This window comes from Ovis aries, chromosome 22 (assembly GCF_016772045.2).
Source record: "Ovis aries strain OAR_USU_Benz2616 breed Rambouillet chromosome 22, ARS-UI_Ramb_v3.0, whole genome shotgun sequence".
Taxonomy (NCBI): Eukaryota; Metazoa; Chordata; class Mammalia; order Artiodactyla; family Bovidae; genus Ovis; species Ovis aries.
This window is the reverse complement of record NC_056075.1, coordinates 13,871,859-13,899,650: the sequence shown is the minus strand read 5'-3', so window position 1 is coordinate 13,899,650 and position 27,792 is coordinate 13,871,859. Positions and strand designations below refer to the sequence as shown.

General features: G+C 42.5%; 1 protein-coding gene and 1 long non-coding RNA gene across 2 annotated transcripts in view; both read right to left on the bottom strand.

The window, feature by feature from the left end:
• The window catches only part of LOC132658445 (uncharacterized), a 51,232-nt gene extending 29,563 nt beyond the window's left edge, over nucleotides 1–21,669 (bottom strand). Inside the window, exon 1 of the long non-coding RNA XR_009598100.1 lies at nucleotides 21,602–21,669. This is a non-coding gene — a long non-coding RNA (uncharacterized LOC132658445). The remainder of the gene's footprint in view (nucleotides 1–21,601) is intronic.
• A 127-nt stretch (nucleotides 21,670–21,796) lies between these two features.
• On the bottom strand, nucleotides 21,797–27,641 carry HHEX (hematopoietically expressed homeobox). Its single transcript, XM_027960316.2, has 4 exons — nucleotides 27,243–27,641; nucleotides 24,900–25,078; nucleotides 24,677–24,727; nucleotides 21,797–22,895 (listed from the first exon to the last, which is right to left on the bottom strand). The coding sequence occupies exons 1-4, from the start codon at nucleotides 27,607–27,609 to the stop codon at nucleotides 22,677–22,679; spliced, it is 816 nt and encodes a 271-aa protein (XP_027816117.1). The 5' UTR covers nucleotides 27,610–27,641; the 3' UTR covers nucleotides 21,797–22,676.
• Between the last annotated feature and the right edge of the window lie 151 nt (nucleotides 27,642–27,792).

Below are 27,792 nucleotides of genomic sequence, written 5' to 3'. Positions count from 1 at the left end.
GGTGTAATATTACGGAAGTAGATTTTGGAGTCAGACTCCTTGGGTTTAAATCCCAGTCCTTGCCAGCAATTACCAATTGGCACCACCTGAATAAGGAATGGAGGCGGGTTAATTCTTCAAAGGGAGTGAGTTGGGGCCCCAAGAGGAGAATCAAAAGGGATACATGGAGATGGGAACAACAGATGTCTAGGCTACTTCAAAGAATGCTAATATAACTGAGGGGTGGAGAGCAGGGACTCTCAAATCTATAGGACAGACCAGGGTCAAAAAACTAATGTGTGTAAGTTAAGGCTAAAGATTTCATTTCAAACTAGCACAAGGGTCCATAAAATAGACTCCCAGCCAGCCCTACTATATCATAGCAGCTGCATATTCAGGGTGTAACCCCAGCACAGTGGGGATGGTGACTAGAAGCCAACAGGACAAGTTGTATAAATACAGGGCCCAGGGAGAGATTTATGATTGGTTTTAGATTGTGAAATGGGGTGTGTCAGACTCTTCAGGAGAGCCAGAGGAATGATCTATAGACTTTCAGACACTGATTTTGGCTTTGTGACTCATCTTTGTGTTTCATACATTCAGGTATCCCTCTGAAGTCAAAGCACACAAGATCAGACACTGTCACAGAGACCGATTCTGAGTGCCTCAACACCGCTCAGCACCCTGTCAGGACGGCTTTTGGTTTTAGGAACACCCACAAAGACTCTGGCACTACCTTGAAGGGACTCGGCTTTCTATTGGGGTTCCAAGTTTCCAGAGAGTGAAGTATGACAATCTAAGCCACTATTTTCCAAGTTATGTTCACAGAATAGTCATTCTAAGGAAAATAACGAGTGCTACACAAGCGAAGTGTTCTCAGACCAAACAAATGTTAAGGATGCTTTGCTAAATAAGATTAAATTTACTTCTTTATTCTTCAGGACTTTTCAGAGCCTTTAATGGGCCATGTAACTATCCAAAAGAGAATAAGACACACTAAAGTTTGCAAGCTTATTTGATCTCAGAATCTTTTCTTCCCCATATCCACACTCTGTGTGGCTGGTATTTTTCTCACAATTGTTTTGGAAATGACTGTTCTAAGCTGGGAACTGAGAATTTCTGCTTCTCAGTTAGAAAGCTTCTAGAGAATGCTGCTCCTATATTAACAAAAAGTATAAGCTACAACACTAAAAATTTTCAGTCCACCAGAGAATGGAGCTGCAAAACAACCAAGGTAACTGAATTCCAAAGGATAACAAGCCCTTCTGAGGAGAGAAAAGACATATCAACTCTTTCTCATGGCAAATAATGGGAAGAAACAGTGATCATAAAATTGGGTAAGAAGAAAAATTCTTAAAGGCTGAGTGTGGGCTAGCATGACAGTCAAGAATCTCTAAGCACTCCAGACACAAGAGAAATTCCTGCCAGCTTGTCACCTCTTTTCCATTAGTGTCCACTTGGTGCCCATGAGAAAGACTGGAAGCAGACAGTGGACCTGAGAGATCCTTTTTCTCAGTGGTCCAATCCTACAGTATCTGCCAAGGTTTGAGGGGAGAGCAGGAGTACCTGGAGAAGTCCATTCATTCTCCAAGCTCTAGTTTGGAGGACAAGGTGATGCTTGTCTGCTCCTGGAGGAGGGGCGAGAGATAGTCTTATGTCTAGGAGTCAAAGCAGAAATCTGCTGGGCCCAAGATCCCCTACTAATTCAAAGCAGAGTTTAGTTGCTATGAGGGAAAGGGCAAGAAACCTGTCTGCACTCTGAATCCAGAACTTAGCAGGAGGCGGAGTTCGTCTGTCACTGGGACTGAAATGCGGAAAAATCACTGCCCTGGCCAATTTTTTCATGTCAGTGAAAGGGTCAAGTCAGGGTAGAAGAGGACAGACTGGCTGACTGGGGGGCTGGGGAGAGATAACAGTATATCATAGTGGTTACTAAAGTGGTTACATAGGGGTATTCAGTGGTACAAAGTGGTACAGAGTGGTTCCTAGAGGAAATCAATATTCATTGGAAGAACTGGTGCTGAAGCTGAAGCTCCAATACTTTGGTCACCTGATATGAAGAGCTGACTCATTAGAAAGACCCTGATGCTGGGAAAGATCAAGGACAGAAGTAGAAGGGGGCAGCAGAAGATTGAAGTGGTTAGATGGCATCACTGACTCAATGGATATGAGTTTGAGCAAACTCCAGGAGACAGTGAAGGACAGGGAAGCCTGGTGTGCTGCAGTTCATGGGGTCGCAAGGAGTCGGACACGACTTATAGCCTGAACAGCAACAACACGGTGGTTACTAGGCTGGGCTCTGAGGTCAGACGGACTTAGCTTGGGATCCATGGCTACCATCTCACAGCCATGGGCACGTTATCCAAGGTCACTGAACTTTAGTTTCCTTATGTAATATAAAGATGAGAGTAATAGTATCTTCCCCAGAGAATTGTTGAGAAAACAGGCCACAGTGTCTGGCACAGGGACAGCAATCAATGAAGGCTAGCTGTTGCTTTGATTACAGCAAGTGTTGGAAACTGATAAAGAGTATTAGTCTGCTAGCACTCCCATAATAAAAATACCATAGACTGGGTGGCTTAAACAACAGATACTATTTTCTCACAATTCTGGCAGCCAGAAGTGTGAGATCAGGTGCCAGTGTGGTCAGGCTCTGATGAGAGCCCTCTTCCTGATCTGCAGGTGGCCCTCTTTATGCAGTGTCCTCACATGGCAGAGAGAGCAGAGACGAGAGCTAACTCTGTGATGTCCCTTCTTCTAAGGTCAGTAATCCCATCATAAGGGTCCTACTCTTATAACCTTATCTACACCTATTTATCTCCCAAAGGCCCCATCTTCAGATACTATCACATTAGGGGTAAGAGCTTCAATACAGAAGCTGGGGGAGAGGACACAATTTAGTCCAAAGCAAGTTACAAAGGGCATTTTCTCAGTTGTAGTGGAAAGTCATTTTTACTTGACAATCATCTCGTTCCCCCTTTTCTGTTCACATCTGCCTAGTTTTCTACCAGAAATTTATTTAACCACTCTCAATCCTTGTGATTCAGGTGGGGCTGACCTCTCTCTATCCCTCCCCCTAAGGGCAGGGACAAGACCAAGACCTGGCTATTCCATCTCCAGGCTATGATGATAAGTTCAGAGATAAATGTATATTCACCAAGGCAGTCCAACGAGAGAAAGTCCCAGGACTTTTGATGGAACTGTTGGGGAACAGAACTACTTCTATCCCTGAAGTCACTAAACCTAGAGTCTCTGACCATGAAGAAAGACTGCCTGAGATGGAAGCCTCTGTGTTTAGAGGAAAGAAGAGTTGAAAAATAATGATGGAGTCATGAAGACACTGTTTGAATGCTAAACCATCAATTAATTTAACTGAATTAATCTCTTTATAATATTGAGTAAACCCAAGCATTTTTTCTCAAATCCACTTGATATTAGGCCAAATTGAATCTTTACTATTTCACAACCTAAATGTCTATAGACAGATGAATGGATAAAGCAGCTGTGGTACGTATATACAATGGGACATTCAGTTCAGTTCAGTTCAGTTCAGGTCAGTTCAGGTCAGTTGCTCAGTCATGTCCAACTGTTTGCGACCCCATGAATCACAGCACACCAGGCCTCCCTGTCCATCACCAACTCCCAGAGTTTACTCAAACTCATGTCCATTGAGTTGGTAATGCCATCCAGCCATCTCATCCTCTGTTGTCCCCTTCTCCTCCTGCCCCCAATCCCTCCCAGCATCAGAGTCTTTTCCAATGAGTCAACTCTTCACATGAGGTGGCCAAAGTATTGGAGTTTCAGCTTTAGCATCAGTCCTTCCAATGAACACCCAGGACTGATCTCCTTTAGGATGGACTGGTTGGATCTCCTTGCAGTCCAAGGGACTCTCAAGAGTCTTCTCCAACACCACAGTTCAAAAGCATCAATTCTTCGGCATTCAGCTTTCTTCACAGTCCAACTCTCACATCCATACATGATCCCTGTAAAAACCATAGCCTTGACTAGACGGACCTTTGTTGGCAAAGTAATGTCTCTGCTTTTGAATATGCTGTCTAGGTTGGTCATAACTTCCCTTCCAAGGAGAAAGCGTCTTTTAATGTCATGGCTGCAATCACCATCTGCAGTGATTTTGGAGCCCCAAAATATAAAGTCTGACACTGTTTCCACTGTTTCCCCATCTATTTGCCATGAAGTGATGGGACTGGATGCCATGATCTTCGTTTTCTGAATGTTGAGCTTTAAGCCAACTTTTTCACTCTCCTCTTTCACTTTCATCAAGAGCCTTTTAAATTCTTCTTCACTTTCTGCCATAAGGGTGGTGTCATCTGCATATCTGAGGTGATTGATATTTCTCCTGGCAATCTTGATTCCAGCTTGTGCTTCTTCCAGCCCAGCGTTTCTCATGATGTGCTCTGCATATAAGTTAAATAAGCAGGGTGACAAGATACAGCCTTGACGTACTCCTTTTCCTATTTGGAACCATATATTACCCACCTATAAAAATGAATGAAATGGTGCCATTTGCAACAACATGGATGAACATGATTGTCATGCCAGGCAAAGTAAGTCAGAAAGAGAAAGATAAATATCATAGTATGTCACATATGTGGAATCTAAAATGTGACACAAAAGAACATATCCACAAAGTAGAAACAGACTCACTGACATAGAGAACAGACGTGGTTGTCAAGAGAGATGGGTGGAGAAAAGAAGGATCAAAAGTTTGGGATTAGCAGATGCAAGCCAGTATATATGAGATAATAAACATCCAGGTCCTACTGTATAGTGTAGGGAACTGTATTCAATATCCTGTGATAAACCATAATGGAGACGAGTATGAAAAAAGGTGTGAGTGAGTCACTTTGCTCTGTAGCAGAAGTTAGGATGGCAGTTTGAATAAACAACACTTCAATTAAAAAAAATTTTTTTTTTCTGCCCACATTGCACTGCATGTGGGATCTTAGTTCCCTGACCAGGGATCAAACCCATGTCCCCTGCAGTGGAAGCCTGGAGGCTTAACCACTGGACCACCAAGGAAGTCCCTTTAAAAATCTTTATTACTTCAAACACACATCAAGAGAAAGACTTTGTGACCTCGAATTAGGCAGAGTTCTTAGATACAACATCTAAATTGTAAGCCATAAAAGAAAAAAATTGATAAATTGGACTTTATCAAAATTCTAAAATTCTGTTCTATGAAAAAATACTGTTAAGAAAATGAAAAGACAAGCCACAACCTGGGAAACATATTTGCATGATGATGAAGGATTTATATCCAGATTATATTAAGAATCTTCAAAGCTCAATACAGAAAAAACAAAGCATTTAAAATGGGGACAAGATTTGAATTGACACTTCACCAAAGAAGATATACAAATGGAAAATACGTACATGAAAAGATGTTCAACATTATTAGTCATGACAGAAATCCATATTCAAGCCACAATGAGACAGCACACTATTATAATGGCTCTTAACTTTTTTTTTTTGTAACAGTAATAAGTGTTGGTAAGGAGTGGAAGCAACAGGAATGCTCACATACTGCAGGTGGGAATGCAACATGACATAGCCACTATGGTGGATTGAATGAGCGTTTCTTCCTCCACCTGCCAAAATTCACATTTACTCTGAACCTCAGAGTGTGACCTTATTTGAGTAGGGTCTTTGTAGATAAAATTAGCTAAGATGTGGTCATAACTGATCAGTTGTTGTGGTTCAGTTGCTAAGTTATGTACAACTCTTTGTGACCCCTGTCCTTCATTATCTCCCAGAGTTTGCTCAAACTCATGTCCACTGAGTTGGTGATACTATCTAACTGTCTCATCCTCTGTTACCTTTTGCCTTCAATTTTTCCCAGCAATGATTGATTAGAGTGGGCCCTCTTGAAAAAAGCGGAAAGGACACAGAAAGACACATGAGAGAAGAAGATGATAGGAAGTACTAAGACAGAGATTGAAGTGATGTAGCTGAAAGCCACGGAACGGCCAGGACCACCAGGAGCCATCAGATCTAGGAAGAGGCAAAGAAGGATTCTCCCCTAGCGTCTTCAAAAGGAGTATGGCCCTGCCAACCAATTTCAGACTTCTAGGCTCCAGAACTGTGAAACAACCCATTTCTGTTGTTTTAAGCCATCAAGTTTGTGGTAATTTGTTACAACAGCTCTAAGAAAGTGAAAAACAGTTTGGCAGTTTCTCATTAAGTGAAACTCACATTTATTATGTAACTCCAGAATTAAATTTACAATCACACAAAAACTTTTACGTGAACTGTTTATAGAAGCTTTACTTGTAATTTCCCCAAACTGGAAACAATCCAAGCATCCTCCAGGTGGTAAATGGATATGGGACATCCATACCATGGAATATTACTCAGCAGTAAGAGAAGCTAACTATTTCTAAAAGTTAAGAACATGGATGAATCAAAACTGCGTTATGCTAAATGAAAAAAGCTGCACTCAAAAGGCAACACACTGTATGATTCCATGTATATGACATTCTAGAAAAGGAAAAACTATACAAATAGAGAGAAAATTAGTGAATACCAGGGACTGGGGGTGAGAAGTGGGGCAGGAGGAGGAGGGAATTTTGGGGGGTGATGTAACTGTTTTCCATCCTGTGTGCTAGTGCTTATACAATAGTGTATTGTCAAAACACAGATGTATATGGCAAAGAGTGAATAATCTTACTGAATGTAAATAATAAATAAATATTACATCAAAGACATAGAAACAGCCTGCCAGTACAGTATGCTTTGTGTATTTGCTTTCAATGTCATACACCTACCTATATGACGGCAAAATCTTCATATTTGCTTTGACACATCTAAGGAGGCTGATATTTTTTCAACAGCAGTTCAGTTCAAAACACATTACTGAGTATCACCCATACTCAATAGTTTCCTGTCCTGTGAAGGAGAATGACAGAATCTTTAGTATTGACAGTGTGGAAGGGTTTGAACAGGAACCACTTCTGAGCTGTTGTGGTAATAAATCAGATTTGTGTAATTATCTCAAAATAGAAAATAACCTTACAACATCCATCTGACAAAATAAGATCACAAAAAGAGGAAGACAGAGGAAGATGCAAAACTGTCTGAGCAGCCACAAACCTTAAAAATTAATTACTAAATGTAAAGAAGGATAATGGATTTCAGTATATCTGTTCCATATAGCCAGGGTAGCCTGACTGTGAGTTACCAAATGAGAAATGTTCATAGGACAGACAGATTTCTAGCCTTTTACCTAAAGAAAACAGTGTCACTAAGTTACAGTGATCTTTCATCTTTGGCAGAAACAGTGTGTGTAGTCTTTAAGAAAGTAGGCTCTGGAGTTCATTTTAGTTTTAATCCTATAACTACCACCAAATCTGTAACCTTGGCCAAATCACTTAACCTGCAAAATACGGATATTAATATGTACATTACAAAGTTGTCACAAATTACATAACATAATGTATGCTAAAGTTTATAATAGCATCCGGCATATAACAAACTCTCAGCCAAAGCGATGATGAAAAAAAAGAAAAAAGTTGGAAGAATCACATTTACCATTTTCACAACTTAGCACAAAGCTACAGTTACCAAAACAGTGCGATACTAGCACAAGGACAGACATAGAACAATGGAACAGAACTGAGAGCTCAGAAATGTACCCATACAGCTATGGCCAATTGCTCTTCCATGGGAGCTCCAAGACCACTCAATGGGGAAAGCATAATTTTTTCAACAAGTGGTGCCAGGAAAACTAGGTATCTACCTACAACAGAATGAAGTTGAACACCTTCCTCACACCACATACAAAAATTAACTCAACACATTAATGACTGAGATATTAGAGCTAAAACCATAAAACTCTTAAGGTAAACACAGAGATAAATCTTTATAATGTTGGATTTGGCAATGAATTTTTAGATATGACATCAAAAGCATGAGCAACAAAAGAAAACAATAGATTTGACTTCATTAAAATTAAAAAGTTTTTCTGTACATAGGACATTATCAAGAAAATGAAGAGACAGCCCACAGAATGGGAGAAAACATCTGCAAATCATATATCTGATAAAAAGCTCTAGTAAATGGCATAATTAGTTCATCCATAATATGTAAAGAACTCTTACAACTCAACAACAAAAAGACAAACAACCCAATTTATGGGAAAAGGACTTGAATAGACATTTTAGCCAAAGAAAATATATAAATTACAAACAAGCACACAAAAAGATGCTCAGCATCATCAGTCATTAGAGAAATGCAAATCAAAACCACAAGATGCCACTTCACACCACAAAGATGGCTATAATAAAAAAAACAAAAAAGGAAAATAACAAGTACTGGTGAAGATGGAGAAATCAGAATCCTTATACATGGCTGGTGGGAATAGAAAACGGTGCAGCCACGATGCTAAACATTTTGGCAGTTCCTCAAATAATTATAGAATTACCATATGACACAGAAATTCCACTCCTGCATATATACCCAAAAGAATTAAAAGCAAGTACTCAAACACATGAATACACATGTTCATAGTAGCATCATTCACAATAACCAACAGGTAGAGACAACCCAAACATCTATTAACTGACAACTATAAACAAATTGCAGTATATACCAAAAATATTATTTAGCCACAAAAAGGAATGACATATTGATATATGTTACAACACAGATGAACCTCAAAAATGTTACGCTAAAGTTTCAAAGGCTAGACAAAAAGACTACATATTGTATTATTCTATTTATGTGAAATATCTACAATGGCTAAACCCATAGAGACAGAAAGCAGACTAGTGGGTACCAGGGTCAGGGGGCAAGGGAGAATAAGGGCTTGCTTAATGGGTACAGAGCTTTATTTCAGAAAAATAAAAATGGTTTGGAACAGAATAAAGATGGTGGTTATAAAACACTGGGAATGTACTAAATGGCACTGAATTGCTCACTCTATAAACATTAACTTCATGGTATGTATCGTTTGTCTCAATAAAAATTTGAGTATGAATTATATCTAGAAAATATTTAACTTTACTGAGAACATTAATGATGATTAGAAAAAATGGAAAAAAATAAAACCCTGCAGTAGGTGTTAGCTATTTTTTTTAAATCTAAGGTTTTGCCCAATACAACACTGAAATAGTATAATTTAAAATATGAGTGGACTGGTAAACAGGGCATCAGCTCTTCCATGTCAGAGGATTCAGATAGTGAGACACATAAAGATTCCTAATTCTGGGCTTCTTCAATCTGGTGCTTCGTACGTTCTGACAGTCCTTTCATCTGTGGTATAACGGTAATGAGCAGGAAGACCTAGATAGAATTGAATGCTGCTGCTGCTGCTGCTGCTAAGTCACTTCAGTAATGTCTGACTCTGTGCGACCCCATAGACGGCAGCCCACCAGGCTCCCCCCTCCCTAAGATTCTCCAGGCGAGAACACTGGAGTGGGTTGCCATTTCCATCTCCAGTGCATGAAAGTGAAAAGTGAAAGTGAAGTCGCTCAGTCGGGTCCAGCTCTTAGCGAACCCATGGACTGCAGCCTACTAGGCTCCTCCGTCCATGGGATTTTCCAGGCAAGAGAACTGGAGTGGGGTGCCATTGCCTTCTCCAGAATTGAATGCTAGCTATTGTCTATTCAAAAGTTGGCCCACACCTTGGAAGGAGAAAGCTGACTATATGTGAGGATGAGTAAGAGATCTCTTCCTTCTGCTGCAAAATGCTAGTTCTATTCCTTATGGCCAGCCACAGATACATGAAGTACAGAAATGAAATTGTAAGAACACTGTATTAGTCCAGAAACCAACATATTTTTAGATATTTAATATAGGAAAAGGGCCCCAAAGCGAGGATTATTGAATGAATTATTACTGAATATTGGTTAGATATTTGAGGGAAATTTTTAATTTGGTTCCTCATCTCATAGTCAGTGTTAGTTACTCAGTTGTGCCCGACTCTGTGCAACCCCATGGACAGTAACCCACCAGGCTTCTCTGTCCATGAAATTTTCCAGGTAAGAATACTGGCATGGGTTGTCATTCCCTTCTCCAGCCTCATCTCATATTGTTCAGTTCAGTTCAGTTCAGTCGCTCAGTCGTGTCCGACTCTTTGCGACCCCATGGATTGCAGCACGCCAGGCCTCCCTGTCCATTACCAACTCCCAGAGTTCACTCAAACTCACATCCATCGAGTTGGTGATGCCATCCAGCCATCTCATCCTCTGTTGTCCCCTTCTCCTCCTGACCCCAATCCCTCCCAGCATTAGAGTATTTTCCAATGAGTCAACTCTTCACATGAGGTGCCCAAAGTACTGGAGTTTCAGCTTTAGCATCAGTCTTTCCAATGAACACCCAGGACTGATCTCCTTTAGGATGGACTGATTGGATCTCCTTGCAGTCCAAAGGACTCTCAAGAGTCTTCTCCAACACCACAGTTCAGAAGCATCAATTCTTCAGCGCTCAGCTTTCTTAACAGTTCAGCTCTCACATCCATACATGACCACTGGAAAAACCATAGCCTTGACTAGACGGACCTTTGTTGGCAAAGTAATGTCTCTGCTTTTCAATATACTATCTAGGTTGGTCATAACTTTCCTTCCAAGGAGTAAGCGTCTTTTAATTTCATGGCTGCAATCACCATCTGCAGTGATTTTGGAGCCCAAAAAGATAAAGTCTGACACTGTTTCCACTGCTTCCCCATCTATTTCCCATGAAGTGATGGGACCAGATGCCATGATCTTCGTTTTCTGAATGTTGAGTTTTAAGCCAACTTTTTCACTCTCCTCTTTCACTTTCATCAAGAGGCTCTTAAGTTCCTCTTCACTTTCTGCCATAAGGGTGGTGTCATCTACATCTCATATTGTAGGACAAAATAAACAAGTAGATTAAGAATTCAATGTAAAGGGCTTACCTGGTGGTTCAATGGTAAAGAATCCTCAATGCAGGAGACACAGGTTCGATCCGTGATCCAGGAGGATCCCACATGCCGTGGAGCAACTAAGCCCGGGGGCCACAACCACTGAGTCTGTGCTCGAGAACCCAGGGACCACAGCTACTGAAGCCCACGCACCCTCGAGCCTGCGCTGCAGTACGAGAGGAGCCGCCGCAATGAGGAGCCTGTGCACGTGCACCGCAACTGAATGGCAGCCCCCACCCTCTGCACCTAGAGAAAAGCCTCTGCAGTAACAGAGACTCAGCACAGTCAAAGCAATACATAGTTTTTTAAAAATAAAAAATAATTAAAAATTTTACAAAGAATTCAATGTCGAAAGAAAGGGGGGTGGGGGAAGGATGGAAAGGAAGAGCCTTATGGAAAATTTTTTATTTTACTTGGATGCTTATTTGCTCTCTGAATGAGGAAAGACTTTCTAAGTTTAAGTGAAATAAAAGAAATCATAAAGATACTGCTATATTTGACTACACAAAATTTTTCACATCAAAATTACAAGCATGTATTTTAGAAAGAGAAACATTTCTGTAATAAATGAGACAGAAAGTCTCATCCTTCAACATAAAGAGTTCGAGTAAATCCATAGGAAAAGGTCTAAGCTGCAAAGACTATGCTAAAGAAGAAAAGGAAATAAACAGCATACAAAATAATTTAATTTTTAATACTAAAACACATAAAATTAATCTACCATTTTTGTCCTCTACTTAAAGATAAGAAAAAAGCACTCCCCCATTGGTGAAGGTGTAGTGAAATGAGCCTTGTTCTCCACTGATGTAAATTAATAGAACTTTCCCAGGAAACAATTTCACAATATTTATCAAATATTTATCCTCTCTATGAACATGCTCTAGAATGAATTAAACTGAAATGGATGTAAATTGAGCTCATCTTGGAAAATGTTATAACAAAACAATGTTATACAATCCCAAAACAAAAGAATTAAGAAATATGCTGCTGCTGCTGCTGCTGCTAAGTCACTTCAGTCGTGTCTGACTCTGTGCGACCCCATAGACGGCAGCCCACCAGGCTCCACCGTCCCTGGGATTCTCCAGGCAAGAACACTGGAGTGGGTTGCCATTTCCTTCTCCAATGCATGAAAGTGAAAAGTGAAAGTGAAGTTTCTCAGTCGTGTCCAACTCTTTGTGACCCCAGGGGCTGCAGCTTACCAGGCTCCTCCGTCCATGGGATTTTCCAGGCAAGCGTACTGGAGTGGGTTGCCATTGCCTTCTCCTAAGAAATATGACATCATCACCACAAAAACATATACTCTATTACACAATCATTAAGATGACATCTATAAAAGAAAACACTTATATTTACATAAAATATTTTAGACACAGGAATGCCCAGTGTAATCACATTTATGATAGTGAATTGGCATAACTATGCAGGTAAAAAATGCATATCACACATCTCAGCAATTCTATACACTAGAAATTTGTCCTAGGTAATTTAGAGCAGAAATTCTATGCAGGCAAGATATTTATTGTAGCATTGTATGTAACAGCAAAAGGCTGAAAACCACTTAATGGTACATCAAATCAGTTAGGATTCAGACATAAAAGGAAATATAATCCAACCACCCAAAAAAAAAAGTAAAGAAAAAGAAAAGGTCTATGTATATTGATATAGGACAATATTTAAGATCTTTCGCTGTGGAAAAAAGCAAGATCTAGGAAAGAATGAATAGTACATTAAGATTTGTACTGACACAAAGGAGGAGCAGCTACTTTACAAATGTGTTTGTATAAAAATATATACCATTGCCAAAAGACCACCAAGGAGATCACTAAGAAATTGCTTCTGATAGTCAACTAGATGGCTGGGGCAGGGAGAAAGAGAAAAAGGAGAGACACTTACTTTTGACCATATTACCTTTTCTACTATTTACATTTTTAACCATTCAAAAATAATGTTAAGATGAAAGATGTCAAAATTTAAAGTCATGAAGCATATAAACTAGTTGGGAAAAGGACTAAAGAAATTGTCCTAGAGTTTCCATAGACTTGAATCCCTAAATGGTGGGATCACAAGTGGCAATTCTTTTTCTTCTGCACACTTTATTTTTCATTTACTTCACATTGAGAATGGATGGTTTTCATAACCAAGAAAAATTAACGTGTATTCAGATGATAGATTTTTAAAAGGTCGTATCCTGGTGCAGTCCCCTGAAGCCTATTTAATCCTTATGTAACTGGAGAATAGCCCTTATCTACAAGGCAGGCGGTAGAAAACAAAACTGTCACAATTCCAGTAATAAAAACTGAGAGCAAAGTTGAATAAAAACTACTCAGATAATGGTGAAAGCGAAGCTGCTCAGTCGTGCCCAACTCTTTGCAACCCCATGGACTGTAGCCTACCAGGCTTCTCAGTCCACAGAATGTTCCAGGCAACAGTACTGGAGTGGGTTGCCATTTCCTTCTCCAGGGGATCTTCCCAACCCAGGAATTGAACCTGGGTCTCCCGCATTGCAGGCAGACACTTTACCGTCTAAGCCACCAGGGTAGAAGGGGTCTATGAAGATCCCAAGGCATTTTCCGGCACTTTCCCTCATTTTCACTTCAAGAACTATAATTTTCCTTTTTCTTTAAGAGGCACTTCACTGAACCAATCTGACTCTCCTCAACTTTTGTTTCCCAATAAAACAAAAGAAAGAGAAGGGGGAGCAAAGGGAGGAAATGCAGGGTCACAGGAAGGAGGAGAGCTGGTCAGTCACAGCCCTGGCAGAGATGGAGTCACCTGCCTGATGCCAGGGGAGATGGGAGGGAAGTGGTGAGGAAGAGGTGATAATTCTGGGCGTGGGATGCCAGATGTTGGCCTTTGTTCAGGACACTTTAATTGTCGTTCAAATCATACTACATTGAGGGATGAAGTGGGCACAAGAGGCCCTGAATGAAAATGAGGAGAGAAGAGGGCGTTGGTGGGGGCAGTTCTATAAACTGGTCTGCCTTAGGCAGTTATTTGTAAAAATATTATAACTACTGAGAGACTCTATGTCCAGAAATAAAATAAATTTGAGGTTCTTCTTTGCTCATTTGACTTGTTATTAGCTTTCTTATCATGAACAACCATGTGTAAAAACATAAACAAATTAATCCTGGAAAGTTGTTTTTAGAAAAAACAATTTTTTTTAGTTTAACTTCCCTGAGTGGAAAAACAGGTAGTAGTAGCTTAGTCACCAATATTCCCAGCCCTCCTGATATGCAAAGATTTGCTGTCATTGTTTCTTGACAATGCCCCTGGTCTCTCTGCTTCTTTCCTTCCAAGTACCTAGGAGTTTTGGTATTACAAATGGATTGTGTCTTTGGAAAAATAAGTGTCTAGCTATAATATGTGAATAACATCATTGTTTTTAAGTGTTTGCAAACTTTGCAATTCAATTAAGTTCAGATGAAGCATTTAAAATAGCATAGGGACTTCCCTGGAGGTTCAGTGATTAAGACTCTGCATATCCAATGCAGGAGACATGGGTTCAATCCCTGGTCAGGGAACTAAGATCCAACACGCTGCATGGCACGGCCAAAGAGTAAAAATTTTAAAGAAAAAAATTTTTTAGTTAATAATAAAAATTTTTCATTAGTTTAAAAAAGCATATTTTATAAACATGATACTTTTTAACTTTTTGAAAAGTAAAACACCCTACAAATGTAAATATATTTTAATGTTCCATGTTCAGATAATAATGAATAATGACTAAAATTCAGAACAATATATTTTCCAGAAATTGCAGACTTAAATTCTCTGGTTACCATTAACATTGTGATTGCGTTTCTCTTAATGCCTGAAATAACATCTAAGCAAGGGGCAGCTGCTTCAGGCAAAGTCCCATTTGGGTGACTTTAAAGACCTTAATGAGATCAGGTAATTGCTTGGTGAAGCTAAAAATTTTACCTTCAATTAACTAATCAGAAGCACCATACATCATTATAACTGTCTCACTCCCTTCCACCTACATACCATCAACTCAGTATAGGGGAGGCAGGTATCTAAGAAACCACTTCCTCTAGACCTCTAAACCTGCACTCAAAGGCCATTTTTAAACATTTATTGAATAAGTCTGCCCAATTTACAAATAATGGAAAGTCTGTAGCAATGCAGATTCCAGAAGCAGCTAAGGAAAGCTAAAACCTTGAAACAGAATATGAAGCAAACATATTTTATGTTCCTTCTACATTTGTTTCTTTGCAAGTCATGAACTACTTTAAGAAAACATTTAAAAACATCTGCATTTCTTGCTTCCATTTGCTAAATGGATGATGCTGATACAAAACAGTAGCAATAACAGACTACCCTCAAACAGTCTCATTTTTCAGTAAACGAGGTACATTTTAAATGAAACTCTTGATTGAAACTGAGAAGTGTGAATTGGAAATTGAAATCACCAAATCTAAGGGAAGGATGGCCAATATAAACCCACAGAAGCACTTCCTCTTAAATTTCATGTTGGTAACATGGTGAATATCTTCTTTTAGTGCTTGTTTAAAGCACTAAACAGACCTAAATACGTCCTCCCCCGACCCACTACCAAGCCCAGCAAAGACTCTCTCCTGTACTTGCAGCCCTCATTGTCTTTCTGCTGTGTGCCTGGAGCCATCCAGGGAAGCTATGCTCCTTATGGCCAAGGAATAGGAAATACAATGAGTGTGCAAGGCTTGGGGAGGGGGCAATGTCTCTCCTTTCCGTTGGGGAGGGCACATGGTTTTCACTTTCATTCTGTAGTACAATATTTACAAAAGCTTACTGCATGAACAACCCAGTGCTAGATGTTGGGGGCCCCATAGGAAGCCGTTGAGCTGCTCTACGTTCAGGGGCCCTTGTGGGACATGCATCAGTGGATCAGATGGAGAAATATAATGATACTAAACAGGTACTACAATGGGAACACCGAATAATATGGGCCAGGGGTAGATTTTTGTTTAACATTTTGAAAAATATAGTGTATTTTACAATACTCATTTCCCCAGAAAACTAGAAGGTGCTCCAGTTTATTAGCTTCTTGTGTAACAGAAAAATGTGCTACAGACACAGAAACTGCACATCCCCTACACTGTGTGGCAATCCCTTCCAGAATTAATGCTGGACTTGAATTAAGGCAAAAAGATTAAAATAAATGAAAACTCTCAACTATCTTCTTACAGCTAGAATTCGACTTGGCTTGATAGCTTCTCAGGGGTGAAGAAGTGAAGAAAATGTAACTAACTGCCTGGGGCTAGAAGTGATACCAACTTTGTTGTTGTTTAATCACTAAATCATGTCCAACTCTTGCGACCCCATGGACTGTATATTGCCAGGCTCCTCTGCCCATGGGATTTCCCAGACAAGAATACTGGAGTGGGTTGCCATTTTCTTGTCCGAGGCACAACAGATTAAATGAGGAAGTTCACATTACATCACTGATTGGTATAGTAATTGAGGTCTTAACTTCTGGGTGACAGTTTCCTCATCAGGAAAACAGAGGAACAATAGCATCCACCTCAGAGGATCTTTGTGAGAATTAAATGATATAAGATATGTGAAGGCGTCCTATAATATTTATTGCATAGTAAGTGCTCAGCATATGTTCATTCATTCATTCAATCATTGGGCACTTACTATGGATCATTCATTCAATCATTGGGCATTTACTATGGAGCACCTATTGTGTGTCAGGCTGGAGATCAATAGCAGTAGACAAAACACAAAAATTCCTATGCTTGTGGTAATACCATCTCAATGAGAAACAAATAAAGTGACATTTAAGTTAAAATATTATACCCATTTGTAATAAGGGACATAGAGAACAGTAAATTGTGAGAGGGGAATAGGGAAGAGGGAGTTGTGATTTTAAATAGAAGGCCAGGGAAGGCCAAGCCTGAGGGAGGTGAGGGAACCAGCCAGGAGACAATCTGAGCAAGGAGAGTTAAAGATGGAGCAAAGTGCAAAAGCAAAGAGATTTGTGTGACTGGAAGGGGAGAATGCAGTCCACAATCCCTTTTCCAAAATGCTGGAACCCAAACACCTCCAAAGATTCTAGTCTTACTTATTCCCTGACCTCCTTCCCTTCCAAATCTATGAACATAATGCTCTCTCCCCCTAGACCAGCCCTCCATTTACTTTTTTTTTAATTCATTGATTTTTAATTGAAGGATAATTGCTTTACAACATTGTATTGGCTTCTGCCATACATCAACATGAATCAGCCATTAGATATACGGATGTCCCCTCCCTGGTGACCCTCCCTCCCACCTCCCACCCCATCCCACCCTTCTAGGTTGTCACAGAGCTCTGGTTTGAGGTCCCTGAGTCATATGGCAAATTCCTACTGGCTATCTATTAAGATGGATGAGCCTAGAGCCTAGTATACAGAGTGAAGTAAGTGAGAAAAACAAATATCGTATATTAAGCATATACAGGGAATCTGGAAAGATGGTACTGATGAATCTATTTGCCTGCAGCAATGGAGATGAAGAGATAGAACAGACTTATGGACCCAGGTGGGGGAAGGAGAGAGTGCGACAAATGGAGAGAGTAGCGTGAAAGCATATTCACTACCTCCATTTACTTTTCTCTGCGTTAGAACCTCTAGAAGCCTCTGCCAGGGCATCCTGTGCCTACACCTTCTTGCACCATCTCCTGGGCAGCTCCACTGCCCACCCAACCTTCCCTAGTGCACAAATGCCTGACCCCTGAGGACACAAGTATTATCATTTTTTGATTATTATCATCACTATTATGAATTTTCCTGGCTTAAAAAAAAAATTAGCTGAATTAAAACATCTGTCCTTGGAGGGATGAGGGCAGTGTATTAGGACTCTGGCAACGTTGCCATAAAACTCAGGATTTCCACCTGAAAGCTCATCTTTTCTGTATTGGAAAAGAATCTTAGCCCTGACTGTGAGGTCTGAAGAATTGAGACTGATAATTTCCTGTTAATGGGGAAATAAACTGAATGAGGAAGGGTAATCTTGAGATGGAGGAAGAGGGAATAAATAAAAAGAGGTGGAGGTGGAGAGATGAGAAGGGATAGAGGACACAAACTGTAAAAGTGAACTGTAAACAAGTTTAATGGAGACAAACTGAACAGGCATTTCTCGGTTCTACAAGTATCTACGAACGGTGGCTGCGGGACGGGGGCGAGGATGGGGATACCCTTAATCCTTTCTGGTCCTAGTGTTGTGGAGTGCTGAGATTTTTTTAATTTTTAAGATTGTGAATGATACCAAACTCTTCCAAATTAGAAAAAAAAATAATTAAAAAAAAAACTTTTTTAAGTGAGAAATGATCTTACTAGCTGTCATCTGAAAATCGCTTGAAATTGGCAGTGACTTTTTTTAGAAGTAGCCACACACACACGAGAAAGCGTTCGGACGCTTCGAAAACCTCTTAGCTATCGCCGGATGCGCCAAAGTCAAGATCCTTCGCAGACAGGAAATGCCTTTGCCAGCCCCAAGGTCTCCTCCCTGCGGCCCTCTCTATTGTCTGGAGAGATTTGTGTACATCCGATTGAAGAGGTTTCCCGCCTGCAACTGCGAATCAAAGAGCTGCCTCAAAAGAAGAGACTCAGTGGGGGCTTTCTAGCTTTTCTGGCGGACACCTGACGCCCACTGTGTGCCAGGTACTGATGCCTCCGCTCAGGTGAGCCGCTCACCTCCCCGAGGAACTGAGGCTGCAAATTCAGCCCAAGGCCCCCAGCCAGCAAGGGAGGTGGAGGGGATTCGACTGCCTTACTTCCATTCCTGCTCTTATCCGCTTGGGTAAGATTCCTGAGAAGGGATCCCTACAGCTACATCTGAAGGGGTAGACTACATCGGCTCTGTAGAGTTTAGATGTCAGATATTTTGGTAGGTGCGAGGAATTTCCAAAGTGTTTCTCATTTGGATTCAACAACAGTATCAAGAAAAACGTATCAAGGGATAAAAATCAGGTTAGAGAGATTCCAGCTGGAATTTCATGAAACCCAAAGAGATGAAAAGTAAACGTTAGTACAATATCTGGTTGTTTTTACTACAAGATACTGAACTCCTAACTAATTAGAAGCATCCTGAGTGATTGTGTGGTTTTCCAAATTATGTGTCATGTTGTCAGAATTCACATAAATATCACCTCCAGTCACAGATTTAGAGGCTCATTGATCATTAGATTAAAAAAAAAAATCAAAAGTGTCAGTTTTTGAGTTCCTGCCGCCTTCTACAAGGTAGTATAACTGGAATGAGAATTTTGGTAAGTGTGTTCTGTCCCCAGCTAAATGCATTTCCCCCAAGACTAGATACATTTTCTTAAATCTCTGCCCTGCCCCCATTAACTAAAATGAATATTCACAGCAATGAAACCGCACCAAAAAAAAAAAGGTTGCCAGAAGTGTTGAAAGAGAATAGGTACTTTCACTATCAGAGATGGTTTCCTCTTTTCCCACAAGATGTCTTATCAGCTTTCACCCTGAGAAAACCATAAAAAGTAAGAAAAAGAAAACTTATGCAACAGTTCTCTAAATAAAATACTACACAGCAAGCTAGTCATCCCTAAAAGTGATGTTGTTTAAAGAGTCAAAGTACATCATCCAACAAAATCAATATCCTATTAAGTTAGGAAGGGTTCTGAATATCAAAGACTGACAAGCTGAATAACTTAAAGTATAAGTACATGACCCAGGGGATTAATCACACACAGTCATGATGAAATTAGGGCAATTCTTCCAATCATTAACGTTTTGCTTACAAAATGTGCTTTTCTGTTTGTCTTTCTGCTAAATGATAACCGTTTTCAAGTTGAATCTGCTGATAAAAAGAGTTAAAAACAAGACAGGAGTTGTGCTGTAAAGGTCATACATGCTGCTTCAACATGAAATAGCCAAAAGACAAACAAATGAAAAATGCCTGGATTGTAGGAAGAATTTGTAAATATTCACTGGCAATCTGCAGTGGGACACTTTAGAAAATAGTTAATGCCAACCTGTGTCCTGAAAATACTGTACTTCCTTCACGTAACACACTCTGGACTGTTAAAGACATACTCAGATTCAGAATAGGAGCAACCTTCAGAGAACTGGGAATAGCTTTAAACTGGAAAACGGCCTGGTGTCAGGGATTGTCTACTTTAAAATGAGCTTCACTTCTCAGTTTTTCTAGTGTCAATCAATACATAAGCCTTTATTTCTCAGCTTGATAGTCACGATAGTTATTCTCAAGAATAAATATTAACCAGAGGTTATCTCCAGGAGTGAAACACACACACACACACAGATTTCAGGACTGCTCTAATTCAATATTAGGCCCACAAGCCTCTTGTTCTCCCCAAACTCTGATACAGTCAGTCCTCTTTTCAGATGAGACTATGACCTTTGAAACTTTGATGAAACCTGTCAGGCAGGGTCAGGGAGCCTGGAACCTGACTGCTGAGGAGAAAGGAGACCCTCTGGCTGGATGTCTACTCTGGACTCCAACACTGAGAACTGAGTTGGGAATTGGGAGGGTGAGGAAGGGCTGGTAGAGGTCAGGTAGGTCAACTAGACCATCTTCATTCAACAGATGAAGAAACTGAGGCCAAGAACTAAATCTCTCACCGAAATCCTTAAGCTTCCAGGCCAGTGCACACCTGTCTGCTTCAGAACCCAGGACAAATTTTCTCAGAAATTAAAATTCACAGGTAATTCCAAGGGCCTTCCTGCAATCTCAGGAGGCAAGAAGGTGTAACATCCCTAAATGCACTGACTTTTTCACTCTCTTCACCTGAGTGCTCATGTCTGGGGGGCCACAGCCCTGGTCAAGCCAGGCCAGGGGCAGAGTCACTCCTTCACAGGACCTCAGGCCAGAGGCATCCAAGTCCGTAAAAACTAGAGACCTCCAAGGAGCATCAGGCTAGAGGAAGAGATTTCTGGCCTCTCCCCTCAGATCTCCGCTCATCATTTTCCTGGAATGTCAGGAACCTGGTGGCTCAGTTAGGCGAGCAGCTGAACTGGCAATACCTGGGCCAGTCAGAAACCTCTGCCCACCCTTCTTCTCAGCCCCATACCCACCCTCAGCTCAGCACTTCCTTCCTCCCCAGCTCACAATACCTCTTCTTCAGCCCTGCTCCCTTCTCCACCATCGAAATGCCCCCCATCTTCCCTTTCCCTGCTCCTCAAAGCTGCCAGCCTCCTGCTCCCTCAAGGGTGAGGGGAGGAGAAAGGGCGAGGCGGGGATCACGGGTTTCACCTGCTTCTTCCACACAAGAAGTGCCTTAGAACCCCTGACCAGCAGCTTGGACACACCTGGGTACTTGTTAGAGCGCAAATTCCCTGACCCATCCGAGACCTACTCAAATCAGAAAGTCTGGGGATGGGGTGGGCAACGAGCCCCAACAAGGTCCGCGGGAGATTCTGAAGCTCACTGAAGAGTGAGAACCGCTGTCTTGGCACACACTGCTTTTCCCCCATCCCGCCTACCGGCCAGGGGCCCCAGCCCTCTAAGCGGACCCCCAACCTGGACTCGGCCGCCAAGGGATGACGCATGTTGACTCAGGCAGGTCAAGGACGGCGCCCCGCCGGCCCCGCGAGCCAAGCCGGCCCGCGAGCCAAGGTGAATCGATGGCGCTGCGCTGCGGCGGCGGCGCAGCTCCTCTCCCCGCCGCCTGGCGCGTCCAGGGCTCGGGTCCGCAGCGGGCCTTCCCCGCTGCTCCAGACACACTCACACTCAGCCCCCAGCGAACCCAGATGTGGGAAAGGCCCGCATCTACCTTCCAGGTGCTCGCCACCGGTCGCCGCCCTGAACCGCCTTCCCGAGACGCCAGAAGCCGAGAGACACACCGCCAGACGCTCCAGACGCCCCTGCACCCGACCCCGCCCCAGCCCCAGGGCCCAGCCAAGCACCCCAGGCGCTGTAAGATAAGGGGTAGGTTTGGTCAAATCCAAGAATGAGAGGTTCAACGAGGTCAGTCGTCCCACCGACGTATTTATTTTATAGACAAGTTACTCATTTTTAAAAAAAACACACATTTTGGCCATTTTTTTTTTACAGTGAACAATTATATATACACACATTATAAACACTGTTTAATATAAAACATATCTACAATCTACTTACATTTAATTAACCTGCTACTTCTAGTTCATCTGTGATTAAATTTGGTCACTGATGAGTCAGTTTCTCTGCTTGAACTGGACTGTACTATCCCCTTAACACCTTGGTCAAACAGGTACTAAGTGATAGCGCAAAAGAAGCATTTAAAGATTATCAACTGTGTATATCTTTTTGACAAAAAGATACATACATCCCCCAGATAAGAACTCAGAAACAGCTTTGGAGTTAAGGCAATACTATAAGAATGTAATGTATAAGTAAGTAACATTTTCTTTAAAATATTCCAAGGCTGCCTGAATTGTGGGTCCCCTTTCCAAGGCACACCTCTGGATCTGGGATGCTCCTTTGCTTTTCCATTCAGTAGGATGTAGAAACTGATTATAGAAAAGTCATTCAAGAAGCTCCTATTAAAATCTTTAAAGTTATAACTTAAAAATTTAACCAAAAAGTTCAAAATTACTTTTTATAAATAGAAAAAACAATTTTTTTAAAAAAAGGGGGTGAATTTAATCAGGGAAGAGTCCCTTTATCATACAATCTAAAATCGGTATATAAAACTATTTAAGTCAAAAATAAGGTTTCAATGTGAGTTTGTTATTTAGTCAGTGCACCAAATATTTTAGATTTCCAGAATACCAGAAAATTGATTCTCTCATACAGTTTTCAGGTTCATCCAAGGAGATTTCCTGTAGCAAATCCCAGTTTTCCAAACACACCAATGTCAGTGGTCATCATCCAGCATTAAAATAGCCTTTATCGCCCTCGATGTCCACTTCCTGATCAGAATCCTCTGAAATCTCTGATTCAAGGTCTTCCTGGGAGACAGGGGAGGGTGAACACTGAGAGCTATCCAAAGCACCTTTATTCTGTTCACTAGGCAAATCTTGCCTCTGGTCGCAAGAACTGTCCAAACTTTCCAGTTCTTCTTTTTTATTGTTTTGAGGGTTCTCCTAAAAGAAGAGGATGAAATGGAGATTGGTCAGATGATGAAATACGGAGAAATGAGAGATATAAATCAAATGTTTTTTCATCTTCCATCATCTTTTTTAATTTTTAATTTATCAAGTGCTTTCAGGTATAATATTTTATTCAGAAAATACATATTTATGCTTCTTTCTAACTTGGAAGGTAAACTTCCTGTCATATCAGAGAACAATTATACTCTTCTTGCCAGATAAAAACAACTAACCACAAATATAACTAAATGTATTATGTCAAACGAATACTTAACTCCAGCCCAGACCTATGGTATCAAGGTTCTTAAAAGTTTAGGAAGAAAAAGAAATCAGATCACAACAGATACACACTATATTCTTCAAATATTTAAATTGACAAAAGTCTTTTAGACACTTAAAAAATATGAATGCTAAATAATGCATTAAGGATAAAAGTTTCAAAATTACTAGACTGAATTGTTTTTTATGCATTTTCTGGACTAAGTTTACAAACATATACACACATAAACATATATAGCAAGTTACAATCATGGCTAAGAAAAATGCAGAATTGGAAGAATGTTGCCAACTGAAAAGGGAAATAACTATAATTTACTTAAAATCTGGAGGAAATTTCTTGAAAATATTCCCTTATTACACAGGAATGACTATTTTTAAAGTCCTTGATAAACTACCTTTGACCAAGAACTAAATAAGTTAATAAATTTTTAATCCTGTTTTTGTCTAAAATGCACATAAATACTATGGAAAACTATGATATACTGCTAAAGTTTTTTTTTTCCTAAAACAAGACTATAGAATAATAGATTTACCAAGCTTATAATTATGTGGTAAGTTACAAGGCTCAGATATTGAGAGGAAACTCGAAATTTTAAAAACTGCGTTAGAATAATGAAATTATGGGAATTTTATTTTGTTTTAAAGTGTTTTTTGTAACATTGTTTTTAATGAAAAAATTATGATTGCTAAATTTGAAAATGCAAACTGCTTTCAATTTCCCTATTCATTTCAAAAAAATTTTATTTATCATAAACTATATAAACTGGTAAGTGAAAACTTCCGCATTTGTCAGATAACTTAGAAAATATCAGATTAGAACATCAAAAACAAATCTTTAGCTCTAAGTCAACAGAGCTTCTTTAAAAACTGAATTAGCCTTTACTTTTTATCACATATTACGTAACAAGGTCACTGGAAGAAAGACTGTTAGAAAGTTTAAGCTACTTTTCAAACAGGCTTGGGTAGTCTCTTGCTGTTTTTATATTCATTTTAAGAGCTAGAATTAGAAGGAAAATAATTTTTAAACTCTTTGATATTTAATTCTTCTAAAAAACAGTGCAAACAAGACTTAAAGGTGTTTATTTCCTTATATTTACCCTTGAGCTCTGCCTGGTTTTATTATGGCTGTGTAAATAAAAGAAACAATTTTCTCCCAAAGATAACTGCTTAAGTCATTTACTGTCAATTACTTTATCTTTCCTGCGTTAATTAGATAAACAACATATGGGGTTTATAAAACAATTAGCTGGGAGTTTTACTAGCCAGTGTGTGAAAACCCAAGCATAATTGATATAGGAGCTGCATTAGGTGCTTTTAGCATTACTGCCGCCTGAACAACTCATCCTGAATTTCAGCAGGACTATTTGCCTTTTTAATCAAGGTGAAGAGGTTAAATAGTCCCTCAAATGACTTTTGCATACAACCTACAACAGGCCCCGCATTGAAATAACATGGTAAAAATATTTATTTCCATAGAAACAGAACCATTTCAATACCTGTTTTAGTCTTCTCCATTTAGCCCGTCGATTCTGAAACCAGGTTTTGACCTACAGAAAGACAGAAAGAAAACTTGCCACAAGTCCAGAATCCCGAGGGACCTGGGAAGGCGAGGAGAAGTTCAGGAGTCAAACAGCTGCCGGTGGCCTCACTGTCTCCCTTCTGCCCCGGAGACCCCGGCCCCAGGAGACTCCCCGGCCCGCGGCCCGCGAGGCGACTCACCTGCCTCTCGCTAAGCTGCAGCATCTTGGCCAGCCGCTTCCTCTCGGGCGGGGAGAGGTATTTCTGGGTCTCAAACTTCTTCTCCAGCTCGATGGTCTGGTCATTGGAGAACCTCACCTGGCCTCCTTTCCTTTTATGCAGAGGTCTCTGCAAGAAAGGGCTCCAGAGCAGGGGTTTGCCTGCGGGCCAGAGCGTCTTGGTTAGAAGCGGCCCTGAAGCAGCCCGGCCCACCCGTAGACCAGCCTGCACTGGGCGGGGGGTGGGGGGGGGGGGGGGGGGGGTGACAAATAAGGGGAAGGGAGGCTGCTGGGCACTCAATCAGACATATTCACATATACCCGTTGAGCCACGGACCCAACAGGCTCCCACTAATACACATCACACCCGGAGACACAGGAACATCCAAAGGCATACACCTACACTGCACATGCACGAAGGTCACATTCATATGCCCACAGACCCACACAACCATCACACCCAGAGCCAGATACAATCATTTTGATCCCCCAAAGAACATCGACTATAGTGACTGAGCTTAAAAAATACCATAACCTCTTTAACCAGGCGCTCTTGGAATGTATACACAACTAACTTTATTAGCCTAGACCTGCAGAGGGGTCCTCTCCCTTGGTGAACCAAACTTTCCAAAGATCCGTGTGTGCTTTATGTTGGGGGGAGAGGGTCTGTCACACTAGCCAAAGCGTCGCTGACAGGGGCCGGCGAGCTGGCGACCAGGAATGCCCTCCGGCTCAGGCGACGGGTGTCAGTGGAGCTTCCAATCCTGGCCGGAGGGCGCAGGCCCCCCTCTGATTTCACACCCGACCGGCGGGGGCGGCCAGTTAAAGCCACCCCGTGGGCTATGGCAACATTTCCGTCAATGTGTTTCCTGTTGGTCTATCTCGAAAAACCCTTTGCTTCCTCCTGCTTAGTCCCGAGGAAACCCAGGGCGCGCTCTGTGAAAACGTTTGCCCCCAGGCTTGCCGGGCGGAGGGTCTCCCTCCGGCCCCAGCAGGCGAACAGAGCCACACCGGGCCTGCAGCATCATACCTTCGAGGATGGAATTAAACACACAATAACTTAAAAAAAAAAAAAAAAACCACTAAAATATAATTCCCCCGAAAGTCTCTGAGCGATGAGAAAGGAAGGTGGAGAACTGAGCGAGGGGCCCACCCCATAATAATGCTAACACTAAAAAGTCAATTAATTAAAATGTCAGTTATCTCCAGGGTGCCTACAGAAGCTGCCAATAACAGACAGTAGACGTAAAAGCCTGGTGGGCCAAGGCAAGGAGTCGCGTTTTCTGTACCGGAGGCTTCAGAAGACCGGAGGCCCCAAGGGCCACCAGGCGCGGATCACAGGTGGCTCATTTCTTAGGGCGCGCACTGAGGGGATAAGTCCCGCAAACTTCGTTCGGCCAACGTGTCAGCGCTGCCCTCCCTACTCCAAACACGGGTGGGTCAGTCAGTCCGTCTGTCCGTCGGTCTGCAGGTCTGCGCTAAACGCTTTGAAAGCGGGCAATGTTTTTTTTGAGAGATTTTGCTTACGTCAGGATTCAGACTGGTGCAAAACAGCCTCAAAAAAAAAAAAAAAAAAAAAAAGGAAGCAACTGGTTATTTTAGCTGCCATAAAGTCACATCCCACACAGAGGAAATGAACAATATCAGAAAAACGGATCCCGGCTATCAGAAGTCGAGTGTTTCCTGAATTTGTCTGTATTGAGGATGTCGATAAAATAATCAGCAGCGTGCACTACTCCGGGGGAAGGGTCTGCTTCATGCAGCCAGGAAAACACTTAACAGCTTCTGAAACCAGATTTACTCCTATCGAGAACTCAAGATTTCCTGTATGAACGGAAAGGGTCAGGCTCTTTCACTGCACAAGCTTGTTGAACCAGGTCCAGCCCCGTAACCACCCGGGGCCCGACATCTATCCCTGCCCCTCAGGGGCAGGGGGAGCGGCCCGGGCACCTTGGCACTGCCTTCCCGGTCCCTCCAGCTAAGGGAGCCTCCCAAACCCCCGGAAGACAAGCGCCCCCAGGGCTCCTTCGGCCGCCGGCCCCCGCGGCAGCGCCGACGGTCTGGCTCTGGCCCGCGCGCCCCGACGCCTGCAAGGTGCAGGAAAACCAATCTGAGTCATGGTGCGGTCAGCCTGGGCTGCGCGCCGCCGGGGCCCGCGCCTCCGGTCCCCCGCGCACGCCCGGCAGCCGCTTTTCAATCGCTTTTGCCACAACTTTCTATTGCCTCCCCCTCCGCCCCCGCCGCCTCCAGGGCGCTGCCACCTGCCGGGTGGCGCCTTCCTCACCGCCGTCCCGGCTCGGCCCCGCCATGACCCCGGCCGCCTTACCCAGGGGGTCGTGGCGGAGCAGGGCGTGCGTGTAGTCGTTCACCGACCGCGGGAAGGGGTACAGAGGGCCCCCGAAGCCGCCAGGTCCGTAGGCGGCGGCCAGCGCGGCGGCGGAGTGGTGCGAGAAGGCGGGGTGGATCGGCGTGGGCTCGTACACCGGGGCCCGGTAGGAGGACACGAGGCTGGTGAAGGAGGAGTTGGGGGACGGCAGCGTGGGCGTGGGGGTGGGCGCGGCGGGCCCGCGACCCAGGATGTCCTCGATGTAGAACGGCGTCGGGTGCGCTGGCTGCAGCAGCGGCGTGGGCGCGTACAGCGGCACCCCCACGGCGCCCGCCGCCGTCGCCGGCCCGGGGTGCGGGTACTGCATGGCTGCGCCGCGCTCCGGCCCCTCGGAGAGCTGCCGGCCCGCGCCGCGGCGCTACATTTATCCGCGCTCCGCGCTCCCGGCGATAGGCTCCGCCGGCCGCGGGGTGGGGCCGCGCTCTCTGGCCCCTTCCTGCCGCCAGGCCCTGCGGCCAATGGCGCGGAGCCCCGGGACCCGCCTCCCGCC